This window comes from Mus musculus, chromosome 3, assembly GCF_000001635.26.
Source record: "Mus musculus strain C57BL/6J chromosome 3, GRCm38.p6 C57BL/6J".
Lineage (NCBI taxonomy): Eukaryota > Metazoa > Chordata > Mammalia > Rodentia > Muridae > Mus > Mus musculus.
The window spans coordinates 40,779,096-40,798,733 of NC_000069.6; the positions used below are offsets into that span (position 1 = coordinate 40,779,096).

The 19,638-nt window shown below is 38.2% G+C and overlaps 1 protein-coding gene across 3 annotated transcripts in view; it reads left to right on the plus strand.

Annotated features, from left to right (window-relative positions):
* Nucleotides 1-17,008, plus strand: part of Hspa4l (heat shock protein 4 like) — a 51,604-nt gene extending 34,596 nt beyond the window's left edge. Inside the window, exons 14-20 of one of the 3 annotated variants that reach the window (XM_006500766.4) lie at nucleotides 240-338; nucleotides 2,465-2,602; nucleotides 5,134-5,259; nucleotides 5,525-5,632; nucleotides 6,184-6,303; nucleotides 7,629-7,790; nucleotides 10,106-17,008. In XM_006500766.4, coding sequence (XP_006500829.2) covers nucleotides 240-338; nucleotides 2,465-2,602; nucleotides 5,134-5,259; nucleotides 5,525-5,632; nucleotides 6,184-6,303; nucleotides 7,629-7,790; nucleotides 10,106-10,294 — 942 coding nt within the window. In that variant the 3' untranslated portion in view covers nucleotides 10,295-17,008. The remainder of the gene's footprint in view (nucleotides 1-239; nucleotides 339-2,464; nucleotides 2,603-5,133; nucleotides 5,260-5,524; nucleotides 5,633-6,183; nucleotides 6,304-7,628; nucleotides 7,791-10,105) is intronic. The other 2 variants (XM_006500767.4, NM_011020.3) reach the window with 2 other exon arrangements.
* The last annotated feature ends 2,630 nt before the right edge of the window (nucleotides 17,009-19,638 follow it).

Here is a 19,638-nt window from a genome sequence, read left to right on the forward strand (position 1 = left end):
ATTTGAGAATAGTTATCTATATTTTTTTGCAAATGTTGACCAAAAAGGATGAATGAGAAGGTCTGTTTACATAGCTTCCATCTGATCTTTTCACTCATACTTTTTAATCTGTTTGTTGCTGTTGCCATTTGAAAGTGAACGGCTTCAGTGTTTGCACACATCTCAACCCTGGAGTAGGACTGTGCTTTTTGCTGGAAAAGGAAAACTGTGTACCATCCATTAATCTCTTTTCTTGCCAGGACAAAATGCAGGTTGACCAAGAAGAAGGAGGTCATCAGAAATGTCATGCTGAGCACACCCCAGAAGAGGAGATTGACCACACCGGGGCCAAAGCAAAGGTTTGCTTTCCTACTCGGTGGTTGTGGGTGTGGAGCTTTGTCAGGATTGCATTTCGTGTCTGCTTGTTTGGCTGTGTGTGATTTACACAAGGTCTCCTGTGTGTAGCACAAGCGTGTTACACACTTGTGCTGCTCCCTCCTCAGCTCACAAGTGCTTGGGCCTCAGACCCTACACTGCCTCCCATATCCTGCTGAGATGCCGTGTGCTGCCTGCTTTTCAATATACGTAGTCATTTAAACTGCAGTGCCAAAATAAATAAATAAGTAAATAAACTGCAGTGCCAAGAAGAAGCACAGAAAGCCTGCAACCAAAATAGGTACATTTCAGAGTTTTACTTAAAAGCTTTTAAAAGAACAAGACATAACTTTAAAAGCAAAATTATCTTTTGACAGTGAAAAGGGTATTTTAATCATTTTTTTAACTAGAAATTATAGTCTTGGAGAAATGGAGAAGCAGAACAATTCCAAATGAAGACAGTTTAAATGTGTAATGCTCTGTGTGGCATTTCGGTCACATCATATTTTTTCTTTTTTAAAAAAAATTCTTGCTCTTCCAGGGGCAGTACTTAGAGGCACTCAGGATGGTCCAGCGTTTGACATACCATTGTATGCTTTCCTACAATACTGCTCTAACAAAACAAGGCTGTCTGGAACCCCTGGCAACAGGATTGTTACCTTTACACCAAGAAGGTTGGGGAAGCACCTAAATCTGCATGTGGTGTGTGCCCATGCAGACTGTGAGGGACTCGTGCCCGGAGACCCAAAGTCCTTAGGAGATTGTCTAAGACAAAGAAGTGTGTCAGCAGGGCCTGTGGTGGTTCCATGTGTACCAAGTGTGTCCATGACAGGATCAAGCAGGCTTTCCTTATAGAGTAGCAGGAAAGTATTGACCGCATAAGCACAGAGTCAGAAAGCAAAATAAATATACAGCTTTTTTTTAAGTAATAAAAATCAAGGCTTGGTCTACTGAAAAAAATCTTTAGGGAATAGAAAGACAGATCTCACTATTTTTAGGCTGCCCAGGCTAGCCTAAAAATCATTGTATAAACCAGGCAGGCTGATCTCACAGAACTCACAGGGCTCTGCCTGCCTCAGCTTGCAGAGTGTTGGAATTAATGGCATGTGCCATCCACCGCACTCAGCTAAAACTCTTTGACTCTGAGCAGCTGAGCCAATGGTGGTGGTAAGCAGGGAAGTAAGGGGCTTACATCTTAATCACATTCCAGGTCTGCTGCTCTGAGAGCACTGATCCCACGACTGCTTGGCCTCCCAGCCTCATTCAAGTGTCGGAACAAGATCAGTGTAGGCTGATAGCCGCGTGATTACTGCCTCCGGTTTTAAAATTATGTAAAACCTGCTAAGATGTGTTGGTATTTGATTCCCGCGTTGATCAGTGCATCCCACATTCCGATTTATCCATATATTGGTGATGAGCATTTACAATGTAGTTTTCCAATTGGGAATGTTACTTTAACACACAGTTTTCTGTGTGTATATTTTCATTTTCTTGGGCACATCAATGGAATTGCTAGACATATTGTGTAGAGGTCAAATGACAACTTGCGTATGGGTCCTGGGGATCATACTCAGGTTGGCAGGCTTAGCAAGTGTCCAATGAACAATCTCAGTGGCTCAGCTGTTTTAAAAAGTGACAACAACCACTGTATAGTTTATAATATCACCAACAGTTTAGGAGTAGGGTTCCATTTTCTCCATAGCCTTACTTATATTTGTTTTCCTTTGTCAAGAATTTATAACCATAGTACTGTATGTGACGTAGTAGTTCATTACAGCTTTGGATTTCCAATTCCATGTTGCAAATGTAGTAAAGGGTTAGCATTAAATTGAGAATAAAAGGCTACTAGAATGTGTGTGTTCGTGTGTGTGTGTGTGTGTGTGTGTGTGTGTGTGTGTCAGCATGGGGGTGGTACTGGAAACTAAACCCAGAGTTTGTGCGTTCCAGGCAAGCACTTTACTACTGAGCTTTGTTCCCAGCCCATATAGTCTCTACTTTAAATAAAGTATCAAAGACAGCAATAGGTTTGTTTGGCTTTGCTTTTTTGTTTCACCTCTAAAATTTATATTTGTTAGTTTTAGAAAATTTTACTTTTTATTTTCTTTTACAGGCACCTCCTTCAGATAAGCAAGATCGCATAAATCAAACTATTAAAAAAGGGAAAATCAAGAGTATTGATCTACCTATCCAGAGTAGCCTCTACAGACAGCTGACTCAAGACCTTCTCAATAGTTACATTGAAAATGAGGTATGTAAGTTAGATTGCTGTTGAATAGCAGCAAATGCATTCTGATACTGTATTGGAGTCAAAGGTTGTCTGTGATATCTAGGCAATCTGGTTTGCAATTGTTAGGAATTATAAATGCCATTAAACTGCTTTTGACAAAATAATAAGCTGTATTGGTACCATATATTATACTTTTATTATCTTAATTATATGAAAAAGTGTCTACTTTAGAGAAAAAAGCCTTCTGAAGCGAACTCTTAACACCCCCCCCCCCCCCACTTTTAAGCCAGGGCTCAAGTAAGCTAGGCTAGCCTCAAACTCACTGTGTATCTGATGGCCGTGAAGCCTTGATTCTCTTGCCTCTACCTCCTAAGCGCTAAGACTGTGAATATGTGCCACCACCTCTGGCTCTATCTTTTGTAGCCTTTAAGCGTAAAATAAGAACATGCCCTTTTGTTCTCTTGTTTTGGCTTGGTTTGGAGATTCTTTGTCTTGTTTTGGGGAAATGTTGAGGGAAGGTTTTCCTGTGTGCCCACATTGGCTTGAATCTCCAGCCCTTCCTTCCTCTGCTTTCTGAGTTCTGAGATCACAGGCATGTAACATCTCCCCTGGATTAACAAGCCCCCTTTGGAAGTGTGTGATACTTAAGACTGTTCAGAGTGTTGATTAACAATGATTTCAACTTTGCTGCCATTGTTAACAGATTTACCTGCTCTTGTCTATTCTCACGGTTAGTTCCAGTCTTTTGGAAAGTGAGTTCTTTCTTTAGTAGTAACTGTATAATGTGATTATATTTATACTTATAATTATCCTTTAAATTTATATTGAAATGGTGGTTCCTAATTTCTACATGTTCCTAACTTCTACCGTTTGGAGAATGTTGCATTCAACTGTTTAACACCCATCATTACATGAAATTTTGATTTTACAGGGCTTGCTTTCTTAAAAGTACCAATGCATAATACCTATTACCAAGGCTCTATTCGTGCATAATAAATCCTAAAAATCTCACATAATACTCAGGATTTACATATTTGGAGCATAATTTTTCCAAAGGAATGAACTGTAGGAAATGATAATTATAGTAGGTTTATGTGCAAAATGAAACTTTGATTAATTTTTAAATGTCTCTTTTTAAATCTATGCTACTGTATTATAGTTTATAAAGGAATCCTTGTATTTAGAAAACCAAGTGCTCTTAAGTGAAATTTGTTCAAGAATTATAATTGCATTCTTTCCTTGCTTTTGATCATAACAGTCCTTAAATCTCTGAAGTCCTCAAAACAAATATAATGTGTAGGTTCTGTTAAGGGCTGTAGCTTATGGATGAGAAAACTGAGGCCTGTGTGTAGTATGCTACCTCATATTTGGATCAGGTGATCAGTCTCCCAAGCTCAGCATCACAATGCTGTTAATACACCCCTGACCAAGAGTAGTGCATCGGTGTGGAGGAAGATACTCTATGTGAGTTACAGCCATGAAATGAAGAATTAGTCATATTAGGGTAAGAAAACTAAGAGTAGGTGAGTTTCCTGCTGTCTCCAACAAGTAAATGGGGGTGCTGGAGTTTGAACATGTATAAATATGTTCAAAAGCTATTACAAGGGTTTAAGTTCTGTACCATATAATTCATTCACTCAAAGCATACAAGTCAGTGATTTGGGAATATATTGTTACTTTTTAAAATACATGTGTAGAATTTAACATCTTAAGACCATTTTTATGTATATATTTTCAAGTTAGTTTTCATCATATTTAGCATTGCACAAGCATCGCCACCACATCCAAAGCTTACAGCCGTCTAAGATGGAGATGCTCTCTCCTCCCCACCCCCTTCAGTTCTCCTTGAACACTCATCTGTTTCCTGTCTCCTAAGAGTCTGCATACGCAGCTCACATAAATTGAATGAGACAATGCTTGTCCTTTTGTCCTGGATTGTTGTACTTGGCATAATCTTAGGGCTCGCTCATATGTGAAACTTCTTCTAAGCCTCGTAAATCTGTGATATATATGTGCACATATATATCAGTACATCAGCTAATGGATGCTTCAGCTTATACTTTTGGTGATAATAATGCCTCAAGAAACCCTGGGATTCACATATCTGTGAAGTGTCTGCGTCCCATTCATTTGGGTATATTCTCAGGATTACACTTGCTAGATTCAAGGGAAATTATAATTTTGAATTTATATTCATTTATTTTATATATTTTTTACTTTATTCATTTATTTATTGAGACAGCATCTCACTATGTAGCTTATGCTGGCCTCAAACTCAGAGATTGAGCTGCTGGGATTAAAGGTATGTACCACTATGCCCAACTTATATTTCATTATTTTTGAAGACCCTCCACACTGTTCCTGTGGCCCATGGATGTGGAATGTTTTATTGTCACCAGTGTTCCGGGCTTCAGTTTCTCTACAATCACAAAAATTCTATTCTGGCTTATTTTTTAAATATGCTTCTCTTAGGAGGTATGAAGTGGCATCATGGTTTTAACTAGCAGTTCTCTAATGTGTGTTGTTTTGACAATCTGAAACGTTTTTAACAGGGGAAGATGATAATGCAGGATAAATTAGAGAAAGAAAGAAATGATGCTAAAAATGCTGTTGAAGAATACGTCTATGATTTCAGAGACAAATTGGGCACTGTCTACGAAAAGTTCATCACTCCAGAAGTAAGTCTAAAGTTGTAAGGACTACTTGAATGTTCACTTGAAAGTCCTAATGTGAATCATGTTTAAAAGTATATCAAATTTGTTATTGTCAATTTTTGCACCTATGTGGAGATGACTCTCAGTTATTTTTCAAGGTGCAGAAGGTTAATGAAAACATGTTTATGAATAAGGTCAGAAGACTCTGGTATTGAGCTAAAAAACATCTCTTAATGACTTTGTCTAAGAAAGGCATTTGTAATTAGTATCTCTTAAATGTGTAACTTAGGACATGAATAAGCTGTCTGCAATGTTAGAAGACACAGAAAATTGGCTGTATGAAGAAGGAGAAGACCAGCCTAAACAAGTTTATGTGGATAGGCTGCAGGAATTAAAGGTTAGTAGGTGGCTGCAAGGGGTAGGTGACTGTTAACTGAAGCAGTTTTGTGAAGATTATGATGTAAAAGCAGTGGTACTTAGTTTGGCTCCTTATGCTTGGCATGGTAGTACATGCCTTTATCTTCACTCAGCTCTGGGGATATACAGAAGCTGGAGGATCTCTATGAGTTTGAGGCCAGCCTACTCTACATAGGGAGTTCAAAGACAGCAGGGGCTACACATAGAGACCCTGTCTCAAAAATAAAGTAAAATTTGAAACCCACGTTTAAATTTGTGAATTCTCCATGTAGTAGAACGGTCCTTATTGTCTTTCGCAGTTTAGCACCATGTTTTGAAAGGACTGACAATGTTGTTTGGGTCTTTGGGTTGGGAAGTAGTTAAGGGGTAATCCTTAGTGAACACTTTAGATAAAAGGAGGGTTGAAGTAGGGTAAGGGCCATGTTAACACTTTTCTTTGTGGGAAGACAGGAAAGACATGTTTATCATCCTGTAAGGGATAAATGTATTGTTAAAACTCTATTCATTCTTTTTAAACGTTTATGTTGATAGAAATATGGCCAGCCCATTCAAATGAAGTACGTGGAGCATGAAGAGAGACCAAAAGCTTTAAATGACTTGGGGAAAAAGATTCAGCTTGTCCTGAAAGTGATAGAAGCACACAGAAACAAGGTACTGGGGTCGTGATGAAGCTGCTGCTAATGTATGGTGTCTATAGAAGTCCTCAGCTCCAACGCTGCATGTTACCACTTCGGATACTGAGCATACCAAACTTACAGCTTTTTAGTGAAAAATTGGCAGTAGAGGATCCAGGACATTTAAAAGCCGAGGCTTTTTTTATTAAACTGTTATAGTAGAAATTTCAGACTTCACAAATAGTCTCAAGTTGGTTAGATATAAAAGTTCTGGGAAAAGGCTCAGGCTACAGATAATTTTTTTAAAGAGCATATTTAATGATTAATGCAAATAAACTAGCAAATAAAACTTAATCCCCGAGACAGTAAGAAATTGAATAAAATGCAGCAGCCCAGAAGCCAAGTCCAATGTGATGATATGTCATTTGTAATCTTACAAAGGAATCTTGAATGTCTGAGGAAGATTAACAGTTCTGAAAATGCCCTCTTCATAGTCCCACTTGTTAACTTCGGGGTTCAATCGCAATGCTTTAAGAGGCTAAGGTGGAGGGTAAGGATAAACCCAGGTATGGCTAGGTGAGACTCTATCTCAAAACACATGAGGGAAAATACATTAAAAGGAGTTTTTTTTTTTTTAATTTAATTAGCACATACAGCATTAGGTTTCATTCTGTCTTTTTCAAAGGAAATTTGTCTGGGTCGGTCCTCTGCCCCTTCTGCTTCCTCCTGCATCCATGGACCCTTCCCGGGCTGTGCTTTCATGTCATGCATGTCCTCTTGCCCTTGTCCTCTTCCTCATCACTTCCCCTTCCTGTTCATCCTGCATTTTCTAGGCTGTCCATAATCCTAGTCAGGAAACCTTCTCGCTTTCATGTTATGGTGCTGCTTCTTTCTGCTCTATTGGCTGCTGATGCAAAATGACTTTTTGGGTGGTTGTAGAAGCTGCAGCTGTGTTGCTTAGTCAGAATTTCATTGTCTCTTTTTTTTAAATCAAGAATGTGACACCTGGTTTTATGGTATGTTCAGAATTTTCTTTCTCCCTCACTATATACCTGTACATCTATTTTCTCCTTAATTTGTATACATTCTACTCTGCCATAGCCTCTGTTGCCCAATGCAGAGCCTCCACAAGTAGTTCTTTTCCAAAGCTGACTTCTGGGAGTCCTTTGGAAATCTGCACTGATTTTACATTTTCCCCTAGTCTCTTCAGTGTGTGTCATCTCATATGTGGCACCTTTACATGAATATACATGAAGTATGTCATAAGTAAGAACATGAATGTTTTAGGTAGGGAGAAATTATCAATAAGCCACTATTTACCAACAATTCCTTTTCTTTTACCATTTTATTCATTTTTAATAGGATGAAAGATATGATCATCTGGATCCTGCTGAAATGGAAAGAGTTGAAAAGTACATCAGTGACTCCATGAACTGGCTAAACAGTAAGATGAATGCACAGAATAAATTAAGTCTCACTCAAGATCCCGTGGTAAAAGTGTCAGAAATAGTTACAAAGTCAAAGGTAAGAAACTCCATTCCCTTTTCAACCGTGCTTAATGGCATGTGTGAGAGGACAACAGTGAGTGTGTGGGCACCCAGCCGGCTGTGCTAACGGGAGGGCAGAGGACAACTTTGTGGTGGTTGATTCTCAGCGTTCACTTTCAGATGGGCTCAAGGATGGAACTCAGGTGGCCATGCTTGCCTAGCAGGCACCCTTACCTGCTGAGCCATCTCACTGGCTAATCTCACTCCCTTTTTAATAAGTTTAAGCACCCAAATACATTTGAGGACTAAAAAATGAATGGATATCACACTCTGAGAAATAATCACTTACGGAAGAACATTAAGGCCAGACTTTGCTTTGCTGGCTTCACTCTAGGTGTAATGGAGTATCTGTTCCGTTTTGAATGTTGCTACACATTGCCGGCTGTTTGAGTCAGAGTTTCTATTCAGCAAGCTGGGAGTGCCTGGCAAACACAGAAGTGGATGCTCACACTCATCTATCTATTGGATGGAACACAGGGCCCCCAATGGAGGAGCCAGAGAAAGTTCCCAAGGAGCTGAAGAGGTCTGCAACCCTATAGGTGGAACAACAATATGAACTAACCAGTAGCCCCAGAGCTTGTGTTTCTAGCTGCATACGTAGCAGAAGATGGCCTAGTCGGCCATCAGTAGGAAGAGAGGCCCATTGGTCTTGCAAACTTTATATGCCTCAGTACAGGGGAATGCCAGGGCCAAGAAATGGGAGTGGGTGGGTAGGGGAGCAGGGTGGGGGGAAGGGTATAGAGGACTTTCGGGATAGCATTTGAAATGTAAATGAAGAAAATATCTAATAATAATAATAAAAAAGAAGCAAGCTGGAGAGGAAAGGGTTTATTCAGCTTACACTTCCACACTGCTGTTCATCACTAAAGGAAGTCAGGACTGGAACTCAAGCAGGTCAGGAAGCAGGAGCTGATGCAGAGGCCATGGAGGGATGTTCCTTACTGGTTTGCTTTTCCTGGCTTGCTCAGCTTGCTTTCTTATAAAAGCCAGGACTACCAGCCCAGGGATGGTCCCACCCACAAGGGGCCCTCCCCCCATGATCACTAATTGAGAAAATGCCCCACAGCTGGATCTCATGGAGGCATTTCCTCTACTGAAGCTCCTTTCTCTGTGATAACTCCAGCTGTGTCAAGTTGACACACAAAACCAGCCAGTACACCCACCAGCTTTTAGGTTCTGTAAGTAATACAGAATGATATACAGCAATGTGATCAACCTAAATATCCACACTCTTTGAGACTTCTAACAACTTTGTTGCAATAGGTCTGACTTTGGAATATGAAATCTTCCACTGTGAAATCCTGTTAGTGATTTTATGTAATCTCAGATAAATGTTGAATTTTAATAAACATTGATGATAAATAAAAATATCAAAAGCTATAAAACACATGGTAGCAAAACTCTGCAAATGGTCATAAGTGAAGACTCTGAGCCAGAGGGCTGACAAAGAAGAGGTGCGTTCCCAGTCACCAGATGCAGGTGGCTTTGTCTGTATCATTTGCTGTGCTTGTGTTCATAATCTCCACACAGTTAGAAGGGCGTGGGGCAGTGAGTACTCTCTCCTGACATCGTGTCAGAGCATATATACACATACGTGTAAAAATTTGAAGTGAGTGTATACCTGTTAGCCAAAACTTACAATTCTAGAGATTACTATATAAATTCAAGGAATTGCTATATGGATATATGTGATATAGCTATCAAATATGATTTTTTAGTTATAAAGACATTACAGCATATTATGTAAAAGGAATTACAGAACCGTTATAAAATCACATTTATAGGCATTAAAACACAGCTCTCACTTGAAAGGAAATAAGGACATAATTTATTGTGAACAAACTATAAGTGATCTTGGACCAGAGTTCAGTTCTCAGTACCCACATGGCAGCTCACAGCTGTATGTCACTCTGATTCCAGAGGCTGTGAAACCCTCACACAGACATGCATGAGGCTAAACACCAATGCACATGAAATAAAAAAGAAAATTAAAATAATTTTTTAAAAATAAGTACAGTAGCCGGGTGGCAGCTCACACCTTTAATCCCAGCCCTCTGGAGTCAGAGACAGGTGAATCTCTCAGTTCCAGACCAGCTTGGAGTGAGTTCTAAGATAGCCAGAGCTACACAAAGAAACCTGTCTCAAGAAACTAAAATAAATAAAAGGTACATAATGAAATTGTTAAATATAGTGAAGTATTGAAATGTATGAGGATACAAGAGAGATTAGAGAACACCAGCAAACATCTAAGTGTTTTATATAATAGTTGACATGGCTCGTTTCTGTTTTCAGGAACTGGATAATTTCTGTAACCCCATCGTTTATAAGCCCAAACCAAAAGTAGAAGCTCCTGAAGACAAAGCAAAAACTGGTAGTGAGCACAATGGACCAATGGACGGACAGAGTGGTTCAGAGACCAGCCCAGATCCACCCAAAGGAAGCTCACAGCACACCGACTCCGGAGAGATGGAAGTGGACTAAGTGTCATGTTATCCAAGCAGTGGGTTAACTAAAGGGCCCATTCATCCTTTATGCCCGGTACACACAACATATGTTCAGTTGTTCTTAACTACTTTTGTCATTTGTTTTTTGGAGTAGTTTTGAAAAGTGTCTATATTGAGTACACTATTGCTGTCCATTGCTGCTGTGAAGCCCTAGCTGAATATAGATGTACAAATCAGTTTGAGCTCTCCTTACATACTTTGTGTCAGTATGCAGGACTGCTATGTACTCGGCAACCATCCACTGTAGTCACAGCTTCTACTTGCATAGCCCTCAGCTCCTCGATGCAGGAAGGGGGCACTGCATTGCTCTTTTGTTGCAGAGGCAGGGGGTAACTGCATTATTATTGTGAAACAAACCGATGTGGTTTAGAGCCACCAGCACTGACCCTTTCCTAGTTTCCCTAATGCTATCACTTAAATATTACAACAAATGGGAGGTTCTGACATCCTAGACCATCTCACTGATGCGCCACCAGGAATCCAGTCTTGTCATTACATAAATAATCTAAATGACACTCAGAGAGGGACAGTGCAGTTTGACATTCAGATAACAGCAGCATTGGCTGCTTTTGTTGGTAGCATGGATTCATGTTTTCTCAGAGGAACTTTTCACTTGAAACTGTTGATCTACTTGTCCAAAAGACCAGCTGCTGCGACACTAATGCTAAGCCTATGGGGAAGCACTGTTGACCTGCTCAGGTGCACATCTGTGATGCCGACAGACTTGGTTCAGTTTTTATAGTTGTGTTGGTTTTCTTAATTGATTTTTGTTAATAATACCTTAATCCAGGGTAGGGAGACGTTGCACAATGCATTGCATTATATATACCTATCACTGATTTAATGTTCCAATGTAGATAGACACTATTAAATAAGCAGTAATTCCTTGAAAGGAGTACCTGTACCAAGTCCTAGGAAATAATGCTTGTAATAAACTTAACTGTGTTACATCAGTAGGTAAAATACATAATGTTACATAGTGTAATATGATATGATGTGATTAAATTATAGTTCCTGCTGTTAAATTGCCTTTTGAAAACTTGGCTCCAGGGTTGGTGCTTCTTAAATGGGGAAAGGCACAGTGAACTTCAGCCATATTAAGGACGTGGTCTGTGGTTTATCACCAGACTTGTTCACTCCATTCAATTATGTCCTGAGCCTTGAAACTGTTTTATTTAACCATGGGGTAGGCTGGGGTGATGTTTCAGTTTTCAAGGGACAGAAGCAAGACAAAATGCATGGGCCCTTGTGTTCCTAATGGTCTTAACTGAAGTCCAACTTCAGTTACAATTTTCAGAGGCTCGTTGTTTTCCCAAAGCTAAATCTTTATACTAAATGCAATACTGACTTTTTCTTAAGTAGCTAAAGACCGAGAGTATACTATCTTTAGGGATAGTCATTTCTCAAATGAGTTCTCTAATAGAGATTTTGTTCCTACAATGTAGTCTGCACTGAAAAGAGAATAGAGGAGGGTAGGGTGGTCATTTTGCAGGAATTTTTAGTCAGATTTTGGGGGTAGATACCATCCCTTTTTTTATTAAGAAAATCATATATTTCCAACATATTTTAAATGTCTATATCTTTTATTATAGAGAAACCATTAGATCCAATAAATGAAGAAATACATTTTAAGTAGATATCAGTTACTTTTAATTTGTATGGTAAATATATACATAGGTCCATTTCAGAAAAAAAATCATGATTGTAAAGGGAATATATAACCACACAGATTTTATAGCTGCTTCCTGGTTATCACTTACATTCCGTAAGGAGCTGTTCCTTAGGACCGGTTGGAAGTAGAAGAAACATCTCTCCCTGCACCCGAATGTCCAGTGGAGCCTCAAGTTTTCCATCCTGCTGTTAAGTTACTTTCAAATAGTTTAATGTTTTAGTCAGAGAAAAAAAAATATACAATTATATAATATCTCATTTAATAAGTTTAATACATACAAAGATAATCTATATATTTTACCAATTTAATGTGAATTTTAAAAAATCCCTATGCTATTTAAAAGAAAGAAAATGTATTTTCCATAGTAGTTTTGTGTAAATCGTATGATTCACCTCATCTTTAATATGCATTGAAATAGGTAATACTAGATGCAAGTGTTTCCAAAGCAAAAAAGGTGCAATTTTAAAGAATACATAGCCAAAGCAATGTTACTACCCATCATACTGTTTAAAAATGGATAGAAAATAAAAATATAAGTTAGTATGGTTTAATTCTGAAAATACAAATTATCTTCCTTTAAGAAACCTACCATTAAGCCAGGTGTGGATTGACACACCTTTAGTCTCAGGACTGAGGAGGCGAGGCAAGCAGATCCCTGAGTTTGAGGTAAGCCTGATTTACAGAGCAAGTTCCAAGACACCAGGCAATACAGAGAAACCTGCCTCAAGCCATCTGCTCCCTGAAAAAAGAGATAAATCCTTAATAACCAACTATACAAAGACTGTTAAATGATACAGAAAGGAAAAAGAGAAAGGAAGGAAAGGAGGGAGGAAGGGAAGAAAGGAACTCATGCTACAAGATAGAGAGTAGGTACCCAGGAGTGGAGATGGAAGGAGTCTGAACTTTCCTGTGGCCATGCTGACTTACACTAAGATTCTACCCCAGAAAACAATTCTTTAGCAGTGGACAGAACCCTTAAATTCTAAAAAGCTACAAACATCAAGCAATTCAGGTACTAGGATAACATGTCAGTTTTGCTGGGTTGGAGGTGGGTATCAAGTGATTATTTCCTATCAAGACATCTTTAAATTATAGAGCTCAGTAATCAATTTAAAGACAGTGTTAAGCTACTCACAGTGGCAAATGCCTTTTATCCTAGCACTCCTTAAGCAGAGGCAAACAGGTTTCTTGAGTTCAGGCCAGTCAGGTCTGCATAAGGAGCTTTAGACCAGTCAATGATACATAGTGAAACCCTACCTCAAAAACAAAACAAAAAAAATGTTTTTACGCATTTTATCAAAATTAGCACATCTGTGGCTGAGGAGAAATCCACCTGAAAATGTGGGAGACCTTGACAGAGTGGTCAGCTGGATCAGTGTGCCCTAAACTAAGTAAAATCATTGTTCCATTCTTATACATTTGAATGTGATGGTGACCTTTGAAACAATTCCAGGGGCATTCTCAAGTATTTGATACCTAGGGGTTTAGTAACTCAGACAAATTAATCCCTTTGTACTAATTTTATGAAACAGAGCTGGGGGTGGGGACAGCTCTGGCATAGGGGGCCTCATTAACACTCTTAACTCTGGGATAGAACCCTAAGCAACAACAACAACAAAAGTGTCATATTTTAGAAGGCCTAGAGGTGACTCATTTTAGATATATATACTTTGTTTTGGAATATTTGGTTGTATAAAATGTAATGAGTGAGCTAATTGATTTTTTAGACCATATTTGAAGATGTGGATGACTTACAAGAAACACAAAAGAAAGGTACTTATAGAGTCTGGTTCTAATAATTGGTACCCTCTTTCTCGGTTCCATATTTTTAACAACCCTTTAACAAACTAAATAATTTTTAAGCAGCCAGGAAATTTTAGAGGACAGATATTTGACCAAAAGACTATCAACTTTAAACATTTATTTTATGGTTTCTTGTCAAGATTTAATCTAAATATTTTAAAAGCAATTCCAAGGAAGCATACAAGATTTTCTTTTAAAATAACAAATTTAATATAAATCAAAGACCAGCATTTTAACTACAAATGGTAGTTGTTTAACCATCATATTTCTCTTTAAAGTACACAAAATTCTTGGATCTGGAAAGATAACTCAACAGTCAAGAGTACTGGTTGTTCTTCCCCAAGGACCAAGGTTCAATTCCTAGCACCCATATGACTGCTCACAGGCACCTGTAACTCCATTCCCAGAGGAATCAGCACCATCTTTTAGCCCCAGCAGGCACCTCAGGCAAACATTCATTCACATAAAATAAACATACAATATCCAAAAATATATTCTTTTCACATATTCAGTGTCTCCTAACAAACTAGTACTGGACTTACAGTACTGCCAAATCTTTGTTAAGTTTCATGATGTGTTAGTACACTGTTCTATTGCTGTAAAGAGACACCATGACAAAGACAACTCATATAAAAGGAAGTGTTGAGTTGGGGGCTTGCTTATAGTTTCAGAGTTGAGTTTATTTGCATGGTGTCAGGCAGGCAGGATGGTGCCGGAGAAGTAGCTGAGAGATACATCCTGATCTACAGGCGTGAGAGACACAGAGAGAGATAGACACTGGGCCTTATATGCTCTTTTAAAACTTCAAGGTCCACCCCCAGTAATGCACTTCCTTCAAAAGACCCCACCTCCTAATCCTTGTAATCTTCCTCAAACCAGTTCTGGGCTCTAGTGACTAGACATTCAAATATATGAGCCTATGGGAACCATTCTCATTCAAACCACTAAACATAGCCAAATTCTTAGTTATTTTAGACAGTAAAGGGGCTTCTAGAATGTTAAGAATGTTGAAAATCAAACTGCTTCAAAGGAAAGTAAAAAAAAAAAAAAAAAAAAAAAAGAAAAACTGTGGAAGTAGCCAGCCTTGTACGACTGCAAAAGCAGCCTCGCTGACTGGATTTTTTTTTTTTTTAAAGATTTATTTATATGAGTACACTGTGGCTGTCTCAGACACACCAGAAGAGGGCATCAGATCCCATTACAGATGGTTGTGAGCCACCATGTGGTTGCTTTAAGATTTATGTATATGAGTACACTGTGGCTGTCTCAGACACACCAGAAGAGGGCATCAGATCCCATTACAGATGGTTGTGAGCCACCATGTGGTTGCTGGGAATTGAACTCAGGACCTTTGGATAAGAAACCAGTGTTCTTAACTGCTGAGCCATCTCTCCAGTTAGCTAACTGGATTCTTAAGGATGATTCTAGCAAATTATAAGAATAAATAGTAAAAAGAGGCAGGGACATATTTGTTAACAATATATTGAAATGGGAGCTTTCAAGTCAAGGAGCCAAACATAGTAACTAAATCATGACCATCTGATGCAAGATGCAGTCATATCCATGGTACTGAAAATAACATGATGCTTGCTTGGAGTATGATGCTATGTCACCCAAGTCACAGGATGATTATTAAAAGAACACACACACCAAAAAACATACTTATCCTAAAGAGATGGTGAGATATAACATGCCTTAAATTATATTATAGAATTTAAATAACTAGCTTTCACAATCAGTTTGTGTGTAAAATGTCATTTAAAGTGTTTTCAAATGCATTGCTCTTACAATTTATTTTCCTTTAACTCTTCTATGATATTTAAAGCGTGCATCTGCCACATTGATGATTAAATTAGCAGTTTAGATAACTTGAGTCCCTTTCCCTTTATATTTGAGATGAGGTCTAGATATGTAGTCCTGCCTGGCCTCCAATTTGTAATCCTCCTGCCTCAGCCTTGAGTGCTGGAATTGAGTGTGTGCCACCTTGACCAGCCTTTTGTTTCCTTTTTAATACTAAACCTTACAGTCAGGATTTGGAGTTCTTACATCATATATAATATGTAATAAACCAGGATGAATATTGCATATTCAATATCTCCAGTTTTAATAGTGGCATTGAAGTGGTTCTGGACCAAAAGAAGTCAGTTTGTGAATGTTGTCTGTTAAGTATTACAAAATAACAAGGAAAAAAAAACAAAATAACAAGGGTTAGAAGTTCAAAGTAAAAAACAGACATCTTTGATTTCTGATTAAGAAAAAGCACTCTACATCTTTTTTTTTTAAGTTTTCTAAGTTTGTTCCTTCTGAGAGATTAAGTAAAAAACACCTTTAAAATCATGTCAGCCTGCTTAGAATGTACATGTTAAAAAGCAATTTAAGATGAAAAAACTAGCTTTACAGTGTGTACACTTTTTCTCTAAAATAAACTTTTGTGGCTTTAGTGTCTTAGAAGGAGAGTCCTAACATGAAATGGTCATCTCTTAGATTTGGGAGGAAGGAAGCCACTGTTAACTGTGTAGTGTTACAGCATATTGCACAAAAGGTTTTGGTTTTGGTCTGGTGTAGCTTTGGCTGTCCTGAAATGAAACACTCACTATATAAACCACACTTGCCTCACAGAGATCCTCCTGCCTCTGTCTCCTGAATGTTGGGACAAAAGTATGTGCCACCCCTACCCAGCGAGAACAGTTTTTAATGAAAACTGAGCTAGATTGTCCAGTTCTGGTAAACAGTCTTCCAGTCATCTCACAACCATTATTACAACCATGTACAAAGGGACTCCACTCCACTGTCCCTGTACAAGGACTTTTGACAGTTTAGTGCTTAGTAACTAGTCTTAGTTTTCTTCCTTTTAGAAAAACTGTACATTTGATCTCTCAATTCTGTTTGCAAAGCAGTGCAGAAAACTATAATCAAATGTGACATGTCTATAAAATAATTTTGACATAACAGACATGAACAGACATAAGAACGGCTTCCAATGTTAATTGATAATCTATAAATATCATTTTGGAATTTGACTGGTTCACAAATATATCCACAAAATGTTTGCATATGGAATAATAGAAGCATATAAAACATTGTATGTAAATTGCATCTTCATACTAGCAAACAAGTTAACAAATGATAATAAATGCAATTCAGTTTTGGATGTTGGTCCACATTGTCAAGAAGTCATGTAATAATAATAAATACATATTCTACCTGCTACTTGAACCATGAGTTTTGCACACCAGAGGTTTAATGTTTAAGTGTTGGACTTTACTCACTGTATGAAACACTGATGACAAGTCACCAAATCTTCTTAAATAAGGAACTTGCAAAACAATGGGGCTTTTAAGTAATTTTCAGACACTTGATTCTGAAGAGTCATATGGTCATTTTTGAGTTTTAGATGTGGTAATGGACAAAAGCTTGAGAGTGAAGTAAAGCTTTGGAACTTCTCAGGTTGAGAAGAATTTCTGCCCAGGTCCTCTGTTTAGGACCTGCTGCTCCTGGAGCTGGTGAGGTGGCTCAACCAACTTGCTCTGCAAGGCTGAGGATCTGAGTCTACGCCCTAGATCTCATGATGGAAGGAGTGATACCAACTGTACAAAATTGTCCTGACTGTGACATGCATGTGCATGCAAACATGCATGTAAAATAAAAAGGAACTGCTGTTCCTGGGGCTGGGGGATGTCTCATTAAAATCCAAGTGCAAGTGTGTGGATCCAGAGCACCCACTTAAAACAAAGCAAAACTAGGGTTAGTGGCACTGAGGAAATGGACTCATGAGATCCCTAGATCCCTACAGGTTTAGTGAGAGACCACATCTCAAAGCCCGCTGTGGTAGTGTACGTCTTTAATCCCAGTATTTGGGAAGCAGAGGCAGGACGAATTCTGTGTCTCAAGATCAGTTCCGGATACAAAAGTAACTGCTGTTCCTAATAAAATGTGTGTGTGTGTGTGTGTGTGTGTGTGTTCCTGATAAAGGAACATACTAATAAAAATAATTGCTGTTCCTGATAAAAAAATAAATATAATATATGCAATATTAATCTTCTGGGGGGATTAAGATAGCTTGTAAAAAAAGGATATGTATCCTCAATCTAGAAAAACATTTATGTCATACACTTTAAATTTCCAAATTATCTCAGCCACAGAGTGGTGGTAGTGGTGCACTCCTTTAATCCCAGCACTCCAGAGGCAGAGACAGATCTCTTCACCTGCTTTACAGAACAAGTTCCATGACAGCCAGAGCTACACAGAGAAACCCAGTCTCAAAGTCTCAATGAAATGCACATATTCTAAAAGTCTTAGATGGTTAAGCTACAGTCAGCTGTTCATGAGTTGAAAATTTGAAAGGGTTTCTTAAAAAAAAAAAAAAGCTCTCTAGTTAGGTAATATGAGGAAGGAGAATGTTTTAGAGGTAAGAAAGGACTGTTATAAGCATGTCTTTACTAACTTATCTACAAAATTTCCCCCTTTGGATAAAGACATAGATTCAAGATGGTTCACACAGCCCGGAAGTCTCACAGGCAGCATGATGTCAGCAGAGTGAGCACACTTTCCGCAGTGATGCTTTGGCCACCTGTTTAATCTCACTGTCAACAGGATAAAACTGATTTCCTTAGTGATCAGAGATGACAAGAATATAAAATTAATAGAAGATAACATAAACTAAATTGTAATCCATTGCTAAAAGAAGAAAACATTGAAATCACATTAAAAAGTCTAGTAGCCAGGTGAGTACTAGTGAAACAGAGGGAGGGTGTCCATTGCAAGTAAGTACAAAGTCAGGTCTACAGAGACCTTGTCTTAGTAAGTAAATAAAAACCTAAACACTGATAGCTACTTTAATGACATCATATTTGCCAGTTTGAAGAGTATTTGTGGCTTATAGAAGATCCAAAAAAAAAAAAGATGTAGTAGAGAAAAAGTTATGCTAAGAACATACAAAAAGGTAAGTGAAAGGCTAAGAAAAAATGATTCTACAGGTTAAAAAAATGTTTCTGTAAATATGAGTAGTATAAATTAAAACTTTAGAGCATAAAGAGGGTATTCTTTGATTATAGAGAATTCATTAGAAATATATATGAGCTCTGACACAGGTCTGAGAACATAGACTGCAGCTGACAATGAAGTGATAACACAAGGCAAATATATAAAGCAACAAAAAGTAACGAGGGCATGGATTTATATCAACAGACTATTAATGGGCTCTGATAAACTTTAAATACATGTGAAATATTTACAAAAACTCTGAGGCCACAAAATAAAGCCCAGGAATACCAAAGACATCTGCAAGACTTTTAAGCAACAGTCTAAATCATCTATGAAACTAGATCGGGTAGCACACATCTAAAATCTAGCTCTGGAATTCAAGGCCAGCCTGAGGTGCATAGCATGACCCTGAGTCATAATAATCTTATTTGCCTATTAAGACACTGCAAGGGAAATTCTAATATGCCAGTGTGCTTGAAATTAGAATTCTAGAATGTTAAATCATGTTGAAAATTGAGAGTGCTTCTATGAATGTAAACATTCCTTAAACTACAAATGAATCCATTAAATTGCAGGTTTTTGTTTTTGATGTGCAATCATTCCTGTGTGTACGTAAATTACGTGTTCATTATAAAGTATCTTCACACAAGCTCCATCCGGCAGGCACGGTGCTTTGTTTTCAAACAGCTTTGAGAAAGTTCTGTACATGAGATCAGCTTTTTTGTTTGTAGATTTTATTTTTATAACGTGAGTTTATGTGAGTATAGGTTTGTGTACATGAGTGCTATGTCGATAGGAGCCAGAAGGTGGCATCAGAGCCCCTGGACGTGGATAACAGGAGGCTAGCTGACAGCATTGAGTAC